The sequence below is a fragment of the Hirundo rustica genome, chromosome 3 (genome assembly GCF_015227805.2).
Source record: "Hirundo rustica isolate bHirRus1 chromosome 3, bHirRus1.pri.v3, whole genome shotgun sequence".
Classification (NCBI taxonomy): Eukaryota; Metazoa; Chordata; class Aves; order Passeriformes; family Hirundinidae; genus Hirundo; species Hirundo rustica.
This window is the reverse complement of record NC_053452.1, coordinates 51,637,870-51,650,010: the sequence shown is the minus strand read 5'-3', so window position 1 is coordinate 51,650,010 and position 12,141 is coordinate 51,637,870. Positions and strand designations below refer to the sequence as shown.

The window sequence follows — 12,141 nt, the reverse complement described above, 5'->3', positions numbered from 1 at the left end:
TCTATTCGTGCCGTGTGATGGGGAAGCATTCATTTTGGTCATCTGGCATCTTGGGGTACATTTCCCGGCATGGAATGGGAAAGGATTGGGGTGGATGAGTACCACAGCAGGGCTTTGTCCAGCACCCAGAACAGCCTGCTTTCACAATTGCAACAAAACACTCATTAGATAGCCACCAGGAAACACACATTTAATGCTGAGCGTGACGTGAAACAAACGACGGTTTCCTTGTTAATAATGTCATATTCCCATCCTCATATGACACCTTTAAGGCGTCTCTTTTTCTCTCAACCGCAAAGGCAACTTTTTGAAAGCTTTCGGTGCCTGAAGTGGCTAACACCACCAGTATTATCAACGGGGGGGGGCAACTCTGGTGGGTCTGTCCAGTGATGAGAGAGGAGGATGATGATCTCCAGCCCCCACGAGGAAGGCAGTGCTCATGGAACCCCGAGAACCGCAAGTTTTTCCGCCGTGGTTGCGTTTTTGCCGTGTCTGGGCCACGACGGCGGAGCGCCAGCGGGTGCGGGAGGGTGGCGGACAGCGAGAGAAAGGCGAGGGTGAGCCCGGGCGAGCCGAGCGAGGGGCCGGGGCCGAGCGGGGCTGGCGGGGGCCGAGCGGAGCGGGCTGGGCCCCGCTCCCTCCGCCGCTCTCCGCCGGCCCCACCGGTCGGGGCCGCCGGCGGCGGCAGGCTTAGTCAGAGGAATGTGGGTGGGACTCCCTCCTCCCCGGCGCCTTAAAACCCCGCTCGGAGCAGCACGCTCGCAGTCTCCCGTCCCGGCGGAGCGTCCCCGCCGCCCCACACCACACCCGCGACGCCCGGGCTCGCTGGGCGCGCCGCCGGCCGGGCACGATGGTGGTGTGCGGCCTCGCCTGCTGGAGGTGCAGGTGGCTCCTGCCCCTGCTGCTGGGCCTGGCCATCATCATGGGCATCATCGCCCTGGCGGGCCGCGGCTGGCTGGAGTCCGAGTCGGAGCCCTACGTGCAGCAAGCGTCGCTGTGGGAGAGCTGCACGAGGGGCGAGGAGGACCTCAACTGGAGCTGCGAATCCCTCATGGACTACGGTGAGTGGGAAGCCCTGTGAAGGACCCGGGGCAGAGGTGCCAAGGCTGTTGACCTCCCCTTAACTCCGTTGTGGAGCAGCTGCTTTCTGGAATGGAGTTTCCTTGGGGTAGCAGTACCCGTGCTGTTTTGGGGCTTAAACCCGCACTGAAACACAGGACTAGACTGTTCCAGGGTGATTTTTTTTTTTATCGGTACGACACCGAGAAGCCGGAGTGTTGATACTTTGGGTTTTTCTGAAGTTATTTTACAACCGAAGTAAGATAGCAACTGGCACCAAGTCTGTCTGTTTGCTTCCCCCGAACTCTCATCGCGCTGCAGCGCCGCAGCCTTACCTGGCACCAGGCAGCTCCCTCCCGGTGCCGCTGGCTCCCCTGGTCGGATGGAGCCTTTGGAAACCTTCATGCGGGTGTCCTGTGCAGAACCACACCTGGACAGTAGTAAAATAGTGTTTCCTGACCCTTCGGGGGAAGAGAGCACCTTGATTTGACCCTCCTCATCAAGGGAGTGCGGCTTTTAAAATGCCTCCTGATCTGCAGCTTAAAATGGTCTGATGAGGGTTCGCAAGCAGGAAAAAAAGAATTCTCTTTCCTTTGTACCTCTCTGTTGCACTGGGGCCTAAATCAGGGATAAGTGTGCCTCTGTTTTAACTTGCTTAGCTGCTTCTGTATCTGGCATCGCCAGTGCAACATTCTTACTGCGCACTCTCAGTTTCTAGGTCTTTGGGGGGACTTTTGTTTTATTGCTAGAACACGTGGGTCTGATTACATCTGCCTTGTTCTCAAACAAAATATTTCTGGACAAATAAGCAGACCCGCCTTAAGATCCTGGATGAGGGCTCTTTAGGGACTGGGGGGGGGGGGGGGGGGGGGGGGGGGGCGCTGGAAGGGTGTGTTTCAGCTGGGAGAGCTGGGACTGTTTCCCTGTGCAGATCCCTTGCCGCCTGAGCACGGCAGACTCACTTCCAGAAGCTTTCATTGCAACACTCATGCACAAGCTAAATCCTGAATACATTGTAAGAGAAGTGGCTTAGTTTCTCAGCCAGGTGATGACTTTGGGCTTTACTGAAGGTGGAAGAAGTCTGGCTAGTGAGATGAAAGTATCCATCTCCCCCATTAGACAGAGAAGAAAAGCTGGTGTGGAGTTGCTGAAATTTGCATTGCACAGGGAAAAAGTGCTAATACAGTACAGCTGCTGGAATTTGTTTTCTCCTGTAGTGACACTGCTTTACACGTCCCTGAGTACTGATGGGTGTGTGCTTTGCGTCAGCCCTCAGCATTGTGGGACAAAAGTAATTTTCTGCATTTTTTTTTTCCCTAGTTAACAGGCTGACACAGAAGAACAGTATCCTTGACTTCACTTGTTTTAGCCTTGGCTTATTTAAAGTAAAACTTATTTAAATCCTTGGCCTATTTGTATGAATTTGCCTGTTCTCAAGTTTTCGTAACATCAATGACATTTCAATGCCACTGTCTACTCACATATTATTTACATCTAGAGACAGGATGTAACACATGAGTTCAGGTTTGATTTGTTTTCTTTTCTTCTATGCTAATGCAATTACTGTCAAAATAGGTGAGAGCAATTACAAAGGAAAAAATGCCTAGCAGGCATTTATAGCACTGCTGCAGGAAAATAAAAGTTAACTAATTGAGATGTATAACTTGTGTTTTGCATACAATAATTGCTGTGCACTAGCCATCCTGCACCTCTCCTGATGAAGACTTCAGAGTGGATCTCCATTAACAGAATGTTCCATTAGGCAAATTCTTAATTGAGCTGTGGCATGTGTACTGAGGAAGAGGAAGAAAAAAGCAGGCGAGTCACTTACTTCAAATGAGGGGAAGGGGGCAGGAAAAGACAAACAAAGATTTGCAAATAGGAGTGTCTTCTAAACTGCATAGCTGCTTAATGCACATTTGCAAGTACCACATGAGAGGGAAGAAGTGAAAGGGAAAAAGAAGAGTAGGATGTCATGTGGTAGGGAGTCAGGGAAGGGATTTTGTTTAGACTTCTGTACTGGTTTGTGTCCGGGAAGTGCCCTGGCTGGCAGCATCTGTGTATTATCAAAATGTTGCAATGCAGAAGTGCTGTAGTACACTAGAATATGACTCAAGATGACTTAGTCTAGACCATTGCAGGATTTAACTGTTGACTGTGTGTTTAAAACATATCAGCAAGCCATCAGCTATGACAAAGATTATTTTGTACTGTGTAACTTGGAAAGAATAATTGTCTTTATAGTGATGAGCTTGTAAGTTTAGGAGCAATATTTATGGGTGGCTGTGCCCTAGTGGTTCTGAATGACTGGTCCCAGTGACTTTGCTTTGAATTAACACTGTAAAAGATGGGTGTGTACATGTGCAGTAAAGGTAACCCCATTAGGTTAACTCCTTCTTATATTCCTTACAGACAGTTGACGTTCATTAAGTACATAACAGCCAACAAAGAAAAAGGGAAGCATTCTTCTGGATCCTTAGTATGTGACCAAAAAAAACCCAAAACAAAAACAAAACAAAAAAAAAAAACCCAAAACAAAGCAAAAAAAATCTTCCAATAAACAAACAAAAAACCCCACCCAAAAAAAAACAAAACAAAAAAACCCAAAGAAAAAAAAAGGGAAAGGAATCAAAAAAGGTGGAACCTAGAAGTAGGAGCCCAACCTCTGTGAATCATGTTTCATTGCAGCTGTGCCACTGTACCTATGTCCCTAGAGGCATGGACTTTGATATCACAGATTACTGGTGAAAATGAGTGCATGTGGAGACTTCACTGAGGGGCCAGGTAAATAAAAGAGGAATGCTAGGTGTATGCTTACCTTTTCAATACAACTCTTTTCAGGCATGCTTTTGTCTGATTTACAAATGTTGGGATGCATTAATGACAAACTAACATTGTTTATAGTGTCAGGCAAGTGCAGGCACTCGGGAAATGCTAATGGGAAAGGTGCAGCAGCTGGTGTTCCTGCCTACACCCAGAAAACACTTACTGTAACTTCCTGGTAAAAGATCCCAGTGAAGTGTGAGGCTGGTGTCTCTGCCAGTGCACTTTGCTGGCTCCTGAGCAGGCATACTCCTGCTGCTAACAATCCAGAAACTAAAAGTTAGAAATTTGTAGGATTTTGCTTCTCCTCAGCTCTCAACTGAAGCCAAGTTTGTACTAGAAGGCTTGTACTTAATATTTTGGTAGTTAAGGAATTGCTTTTCCTGCACACCTAAAGCCAAAACAGATTGTGATTCCCAGTATTCTTTTCTAACCTGCTGTCCCAGCAAACCTTCGATTCTGAGCTCCTCTATGCTTATGGTGGGTATGCACATAGCTTCCTCTCACCAGTCATGCTACCATGGATGTTTGCACATTATCTGAGCCAGAAAGTAGTGCTGACACTGCTCTTGTACTCACAGTCCACTACTTTATTACATCAAAAAAGGGAGGTATTTTTGGACATTCTGTGTAATGGGCTCTTGAGGCCAAACAAAGATTGCTACTGCCATTTGTATACACAAGAATATTACAGCTACATTGCAAAAATGTGCCCATCTCTGCAGGTCATGATAAAAAATTCCATTTATCCATGAGCTAACAAATAATCTTCAGTTCTGGCAGTGAATGAACAAAGATGTGAGTCTTGTTATTTCAAATCCTGTAGCAGTTCATCTTCCTACTAGACTATTTTCACAGCTCTTTTATTTAAATCTAGATTTCCCTTTAGAAATCAATATCTTAGACTACAGAGATTCTACCTCCTCTCTGGTAAGGCTGGGGCATGGCCAAATGAAATCAGGAAATTCACTTAACGCTAAGGCACTGTTGCTTGCTTTCTTTTAATTTCATCATGTAACTGGTGATCATCATTAACATTTAGTAATCGTGCCCCCTCCCAGTTATTTGCATGATAACATTTGCAGCTTAGCTCCTTCGCATAGTAATCATTAATGTACTGTAATGCTATATAATAAAACTTTTAATCCTTCCTAATAATTATAGACCTTCAGCTTCTGAACAGTTGTGCTATTAATGTTCTTTCAACACCACCTAATTGATAAATACTTTTCTGTTGATTAGATGCAAAGAACTTGACTATTCTTTGAGGCCAAGCTGACCTGGAAACACTAATACCCACAACTATTTCTCTGCTTTTCTGCTCTCGCATTCTTCTGCCTTTCTGTTTATGCAGCTCCAAATGGCTGTGGTGTTCTTGGCTGATTTCATAAACAAACATAATTTTTATGTTTATTTTGCACAAGAAATACTCTCTGCCAAATGAATGGGCCTGTGAATTTTCTATTTTTATGGAAAAGCTTAAATTCTGGCTAAACATCTTATGATTACAAGGTATTTTGAGAAAAAAACAGGTAGAAACTGGGGCTAATATGTCATTGTCTGACTGTGAGCAGGTCTCTCCAGCTCTTATGGCAGCAAACAGTGATAGGGTAAACCTGCACCTCTCCCCTCCTGGCATCTGGGAGCTGCAGCAGGAGGTTCTTTCAGAAAGACAGGAGAGCTGGGCATCTATGGGGTCTTGATCAGAAGCCTTTGGGAGGAAAAGGAGCTGGGAAAGCCTGACTTGATAGGTACAGAGATGAGGGAAATCCTTCATGGACAAATGTCAATTTCAGTTTCAGCCCTGCAGCAGCCCCTCTGCTGAAAACTCTCCCTGTCAGTGGGGGTGGCAACAGGTTATGTGGATAAAGGAACATCCCAGGGCTGCACTCAGTGCTTGGGAATTGCACACGCTCCCATCCCAATCTCTCCCATCAGCCACTTATTAAAATACATACATACACATATACATACACACACACACACACATATATATATATATAAAATTAAATCCAGAGGGTTTTGCTGTTTTTCCTGTGATTCCCACAGGGGATCAAGTGTCTGGCAGATAGGTCTGTGGCTGACTACACTGGTCCTGCCCAGAGCTCGCCCATCTAGTGCTGTGGGCAGCACCTATGACTCAGTCTTATCAGGTCTTGCCAGCATCAACCTGCTCAGTGCTGTTGGAAAAGATAATCCAGCAGAAGAAAGGGAGGAAGGTACTGGGTTGCCACACTGAGCTCTGTCACACATGAGCACAAAACTCTCTGAGTTTCATAATGATGCTGCCTACTGCTGCCTTGTTTCTGAAGACCTGAAGCAAAGCTGAGCTTGATATTAATCTTCCCGACAAGATATCTCCTGCAGCTATATGTGTTGTCATTTTCTTATTGCCAGAGACAAGAAAATAAATCACTGTGGGCAGAGCCAAAGCTGACCTGTATCCAAAAGCTTATTACACTTGTAAAGACAGTATAGATGATATGAAAATGGCAGAGAGAGCACTGTGGGCATTCTGCCTTGTACTCTTCCAGCTGTGTTTGTGTTGCACTAAACCTCAAGGTGTCTAATGTGCAGATGTATTTGAGTTTACAACCTAAATTTGATCAAACAGATGCCAGATTTGTCTTCCTACACCTTGTCAGCATAAATAATGCATCTGAAAGGGAATATGCTATGGTAACTAAGTGTTCCTTCTTGTTGTGCTTTTTTTTTTTTCCTTAATAGGGAAAATATTGCTAAAAAGCTTGCCTAGATCATCTAGTCTGAACGGGCTGGCTGTTTCTAATGGTTACATATTCTTTTATATTAGTTATCACTAAAGAAATCCTGTTGTGGAGACAATATTTAATACCTGCATTAGGTATGACAGAACGTTTTGTGTGAAAAAATTTTATCAAACCACTGACCGTAGCTCTAATCTGTAGACACTCATCAGTCTCCTCCCCACTTCTTCCCCTTGGCATTCCCTCGGGGAAGGAGTATCAGACCTGCACTGCTAGCTGAAGAAGAAGAAATTTGAGAAGTTTTTACTGTCTTGAGTAGCTTCAGGAAGGGAGAGGAGAAAGAAAAAACTTTTCCTTATCTTTTCTGAGTCAGTTTTATTGTCTTCTGGTAAAAGTGGTGGTGGTGGTGGTGGTTGGGAGTTTTGGCAGAGATTTGGCTGATGGATACCTGCTGTATTTTACTTTTGCTGTTGGATTTTACTGTGTTGGAATGGACAGCTATGATGAAAGAGAGGGTTTTTTTTTAATGTTCTGACCTAGATCTCACTGGCCTCTTTATTCCTACATTAGAGGGAGCTCAGGATCTGGCCCTACCTCTGTCTGAGTATGTGAAAGTAGAAACCCACAATATGTAGATGTGGGAATTGAACTGTGATGACAGCTGACTGGAAAACAAAGCACTAGCCAGTATGGTTTAGCCCTTGTGGGCAGGTATCCTGCCTCCAGGGCAGGAACACCTTTGCTTGTAGTTGTTTGCACTGGGCTCACCTAAATTACTTGGTTTCTAAGAGGATGAGGTGTGTGAAGGCCTTTTCACAAGGCCGTGTTACTGTCAAAGTAGATCACTCGTTGTTTTTCTACGAGGTTTTCCTGCCATTGTTGCCTTGGCCCTGGCCTGTGGTGAATGAGCTCTGGATGCTGGTGCTGCTCTGTCAGAATGCAGCTGCTTGCTTCATGCCTGAGCCTCTCCAGCATGCAGTAGCTTGAAATTGTAACTTGATACACCCTGTTCCAGCAAATGTCAAGGTTATGATTCAAAGAGGACTCCTCAATTTTTAACACAGATTTTGTTGTTCCTCTTCTACCTACTATATTTTAGCTGTGAATATATACTTATTTTCAAGAACTTTCTTTTTGTCATCTTTTCAGGTGTTGCAGCTTTATTTGTTTTTGGTCATGCTTCTTTTGCTCCACATGCTCCAATCTTGTCATAAACAAATAGAAGTTTTATGCAGGCAGCACTGTTATTTCCCAGCAGTTACCTCCTGTGGTGGTACCCTCTTGTCTGCTTTTGCACTTCCCTATGTACAGAAATGGTTTTGTGAACTTGCATATCGAACAGGAGCTGTAATGATAAAGGGCATTGTCAGCAGTTGTGTTCCCTATCTGCTCAGATGTCTGTGGGTGTCTTACAGATATGGAATTTGAAGGTACCATCTCTGTTCTGTGCTGCAATCTGTCCCCTTTTCAGCAAGATGACTTAGCAGACAGGTAGTCCTGTGCTGCTCCAGCAGTGATGGTGCACCCCTGCTCTCCAGCTATGTGTTTTGCAGGCATTCAGTATTGCTTTGACGTAAGGAAATGCTCCTTACAGTAAAGGGTTTCAATTAAAAAAAAAAAAAACTAAAGAAAACCAAAGAGCTGCCATGACTTACAGGTGAGTACTGCTGTGTGTAATACCTTCCTTGTTTTCTCTTCAAGGATGGGGGAGAGCAGCAGCTGCCACATACCTCGTTGGCTTTGTGATCCTGGTCATCTGTTTTGCCCTCGCCGTCATCGCGTTCTCAATAGAGATCCTCCGCTTCAACTTTGTGAGAGGAATTGGAGGCCTGCTCTTTGTTGTTGGTAAGGCTGGGCACAAAGATGAGGTTATTTTAGATGTGAAACAGGCATCAGCAGAAAAACATGCTAGATGGAGCCTCCCTTACAAAATTAGCTGTCTTTGTCTGCTTTATGACTCATTTTCATGGGGAACAAGGGAAGGTTGAGTTGCGCTCTGAAAGCATAATGGGTAGGGAAGCTCCAGTGGCCTTTGTCAGTTCTCACTTTCCCAAAAGTTCTAAATGGGAACACCCAACACCTTTGACCCTGCATGTCACATGCTAAGACTTAAGAGCTGAGAGCCCTGCGTGCTTCCCACCTTTCTGATGGGAGGAGGAGGAGGAACGTGCCCTGGGAGGTAACTGGCTCGGCAGGGTTCCCGGTGCTGGCTGTGGGACAGGGCGGGTCATGGCATGCAGGTACATGCCTTAGCAACCTGGCAATGGCAGCTGAGATGCCGCAGACACATGGGCGTGGGGATCTGCCTGGGACAGAACTCAGATACCTCTGTAACAATGCAGATTTGATTGTAGGTCTGAAGCTAATCCTTACATATCTTAAGTATGCACTTATCTCCAGCTACCTTTTCTTAATGGGAACTGTAATATGTTCACTGTAACTTACTCCTGGTTTTCTTTCTTTCCTCTCCCTAGCTGCATTCCAGATCATTGGCTTGGTCATTTACCCAGTGAAATTCACAGAAGAAATTCCACTGACGGGAGATAACATGTTCAGCTGGGCCTATGGCTTTGGCTGGGCCAGCACTGTTGTTGTAATAGGTTGTGCTTTCTTCTTCTGCTGCCTCCCCAACTGGGAAGATGAAGTCCTGGGAAACATCAAGCCTACCTATTACTACTCCTCCCCAGAGAGAGCACCATACTTAAATTGAAAGATTAAGTCCGAGTATAGTCAACTGTCAAAACAGAGGAGCACCTCTGATGTACATTTGGTCTGATTGTAGGAGACTGAAAAAACTCACCTTATTTTGCCAGAGTATGTCTTACTGTCCCTGGCAATAAATTAGGAAAAACACTGGCATCTTAAACCAAATAGCTTTTACCTGAAGTATTATTTACATGTTCTCATGTCAATTCAGTTTGAGTGGTTTACTTGCTCCTTCCCCTCCCAATTAATTGAGTCATCCTTATTTTATTAAAATATTTTCTTATTAATATAGATTATAGTATTTCAAGTGTAGAAAGGAAAAGGATAGATTTTAAACAACCCATTAGAACAGCCTGCAAGATAGGTTGGTTTTTTTTCACCTCTGAAAAAATTGCTTTAAATGGAGCCAGGAAAAAACACAGCCTTCCTTTTTCTTCTGTCAAAGTCAGTCCCAAGGAAGAAACTTCCAGGATACTATCACAGTCACCTGCTGCCTAAAAATCTTTTCCCATTCCTGTTACTGGACTGTTGCTGACTATTAGCTATTTGAATTAAGGGGAAAGTAAAATTAAAATTTATTTTCCACCAATTGGTGCTGTTGGACAAGGTCTCTTCCGAAGCATGGAGCTGGTGTGTATAACGTAACAGTGGCTAATGTAACATTGGTGGGTTTGTGGCCACAGCCGGAATTGTGATGGAATCACATATATATGTTGTCATGGATTCAGATGCTAAACTACATGCATTTTTACATGGTATATGAGGGATGCTGATTTAGAAAGTATCTTTGAGCAGAAACTTAAACTATTCTATGTGTTTACCTTTGTAAAGTTGCAGTGTTTTAATTATCAGTGTGCTTTGGAGGGAAATCTTAGCATGAGGTGTTTAAAAACCTCTGAAAGTTTCTAACACTGCAGGTACCTCAGAGTTCAGCAAACTTGGGCTGCTTTGTGAGTCAGTAGGAGTAACAGGTAGAAATAGAAAGGCAGTTCTGTGAGAAATTTACGTATGCAAACTTCATACAGACATCGGTGTCAGAGTAATGTGTCTGGCTCCTCATTTGTGTTTCTGCAGCCAGCAATTCCAAATAAGTATTCCAGGGTGGCATAGCCATGTCTGTGTTGGTCATGGACCTGCAGCATATTACAGCAGATTTAATTATGGTCTATAATCTTTGTCAGGGCTCTGTTCAGCTGAGAAAGAAGTTCATTTTTTGAACTCCTCTTCCAGCTATGGGAGAAGTAGCTTTAGCAAAGACAGACTGAGGAGGATACAGGTGGGGTGGAAAGCGAATGCTGGATGTTGCTTTGTGTTATATCTTACGCTCATGAACCTGGTACTTAGGAGAGGGTAAGTGTGTGGCTATGTGCATGCACATGTACAAAATAGAACTTAGAAAGCGTTAACCAACAGACTGTAAAGCTGAAGTAATTTACAACTGATGTTTTGCAATGCCCTGTATTTCTTGTATTATATATTGTATAGCTTTCCATTTTGTAACACCTTTTTCAATTTGATAATGCTATATATTGCATGTGATCCTGTTTTAGAGAGGTCAGGTGATTACTGAAGGTCCCTTCTAGGCCTGTATTTTATAACTTTACACAGCATAAATGTCTGCAGACTTCAGAATTGTGTTATGAGCTCTGTTGTAGCATATACAATCAATTGTGATTATGATTCCTGCTGAATAAGAGAGTTTTGGGACAAATGCATCCTTTTTAATTTTTTTTCCCTTTTCTGTACAGTACTGACTGGTTAGTGGGGAATACTGTGTAGACTTATAAGTAATGATAGTACCTACTTCTAGTGAATTCAAAACATAGCAGAGAATCTCAAGTCAGGAAAATCCTTGCACTACTAAAGCTGAAAAGGAGACAAAAAGTGTAACAAAATGGACATCTTTCCTAATGACAGGGAGGATAGTATGGTAATATGGCAATCAGGTTTAGCATAATTTAAGTCTTTTGTATGCTTTTTTATAACCATTGGCATAACTTGTCAAAAGACCACTATTGTAACATATACTTGGCTCTGAATGTACTGGAGGGGTGGAAGTATAACCAGCATGTTACACAACTAAGATGTTCCAGAGAAAACTATTGCAAATAGTTATTAATTACTTTCAAATGATACTAATGTATGTGACACTTGTTTCAAATGTGGTGGCTTAATTAAAAATGTTTTAACTGATGGTTGTAGAAACTTGATGGTGTTTGTGGTTCATGGATTAATTTCATAAAATCAAACAAATACACCATTCTTTTCTTCTCTTAACTTGAATATCTGTATCCATAAAGTGTCAGATTAATAAAATGAAGACCTCATGTCCAGGAGACAGCAACTGCATTTTCCAGTCAAATGAGCTTCAGTATACACTGCAAAACATGTCTCTGCACTTTCATTGAAGTGCCAGGCATAGAATGTTCTTTCCTAAGCCAAAACCTCTTAAGAGCATCACAGCTTAAGGGGGAACTTTAAACATTTTAAATACACAGCCATCTACAGGAGGTCTCATGAGTGGGAAGTCTGTTCTTTATCAAAACTATTCCAAGTGTCTTTCCTACAATGATCAAGAAATTAAAATAGTGAAAAAATATGGTGTACTCACCTGCTGTTTTTAGTGGAAGGCCACACTTCTCCCACGATTAGAAACCTTCCCCCTTCTAACATCAGTTTATGCATGGCCCATATTATAGCCCTGTCCTAGTGGTGTTTTTAAAGAGAGAAAATCAGTCAGCCACTGCTGTCTTAGAGCAGCCTGTGGCTTCTGATTTCTGGAAAGACAGGTTCATCATTCTTCTGTTCATTTTTTTTTATCTGTCCT

General features: G+C 43.6%; 1 protein-coding gene across 1 annotated transcript; it reads left to right on the top strand.

Moving 5' to 3' along the window:
• Window positions 1-782: 782 nt before the first annotated feature.
• Window positions 783-11,538, top strand: LOC120750231 (p53 apoptosis effector related to PMP-22-like). Its single transcript, XM_040058626.2, has 3 exons — window positions 783-1,061; window positions 8,310-8,453; window positions 9,083-11,538. The coding sequence occupies exons 1-3, from the start codon at window positions 851-853 to the stop codon at window positions 9,316-9,318; spliced, it is 591 nt and encodes a 196-aa protein (XP_039914560.1). The 5' UTR covers window positions 783-850; the 3' UTR covers window positions 9,319-11,538.
• Window positions 11,539-12,141: the final 603 nt, after the last annotated feature.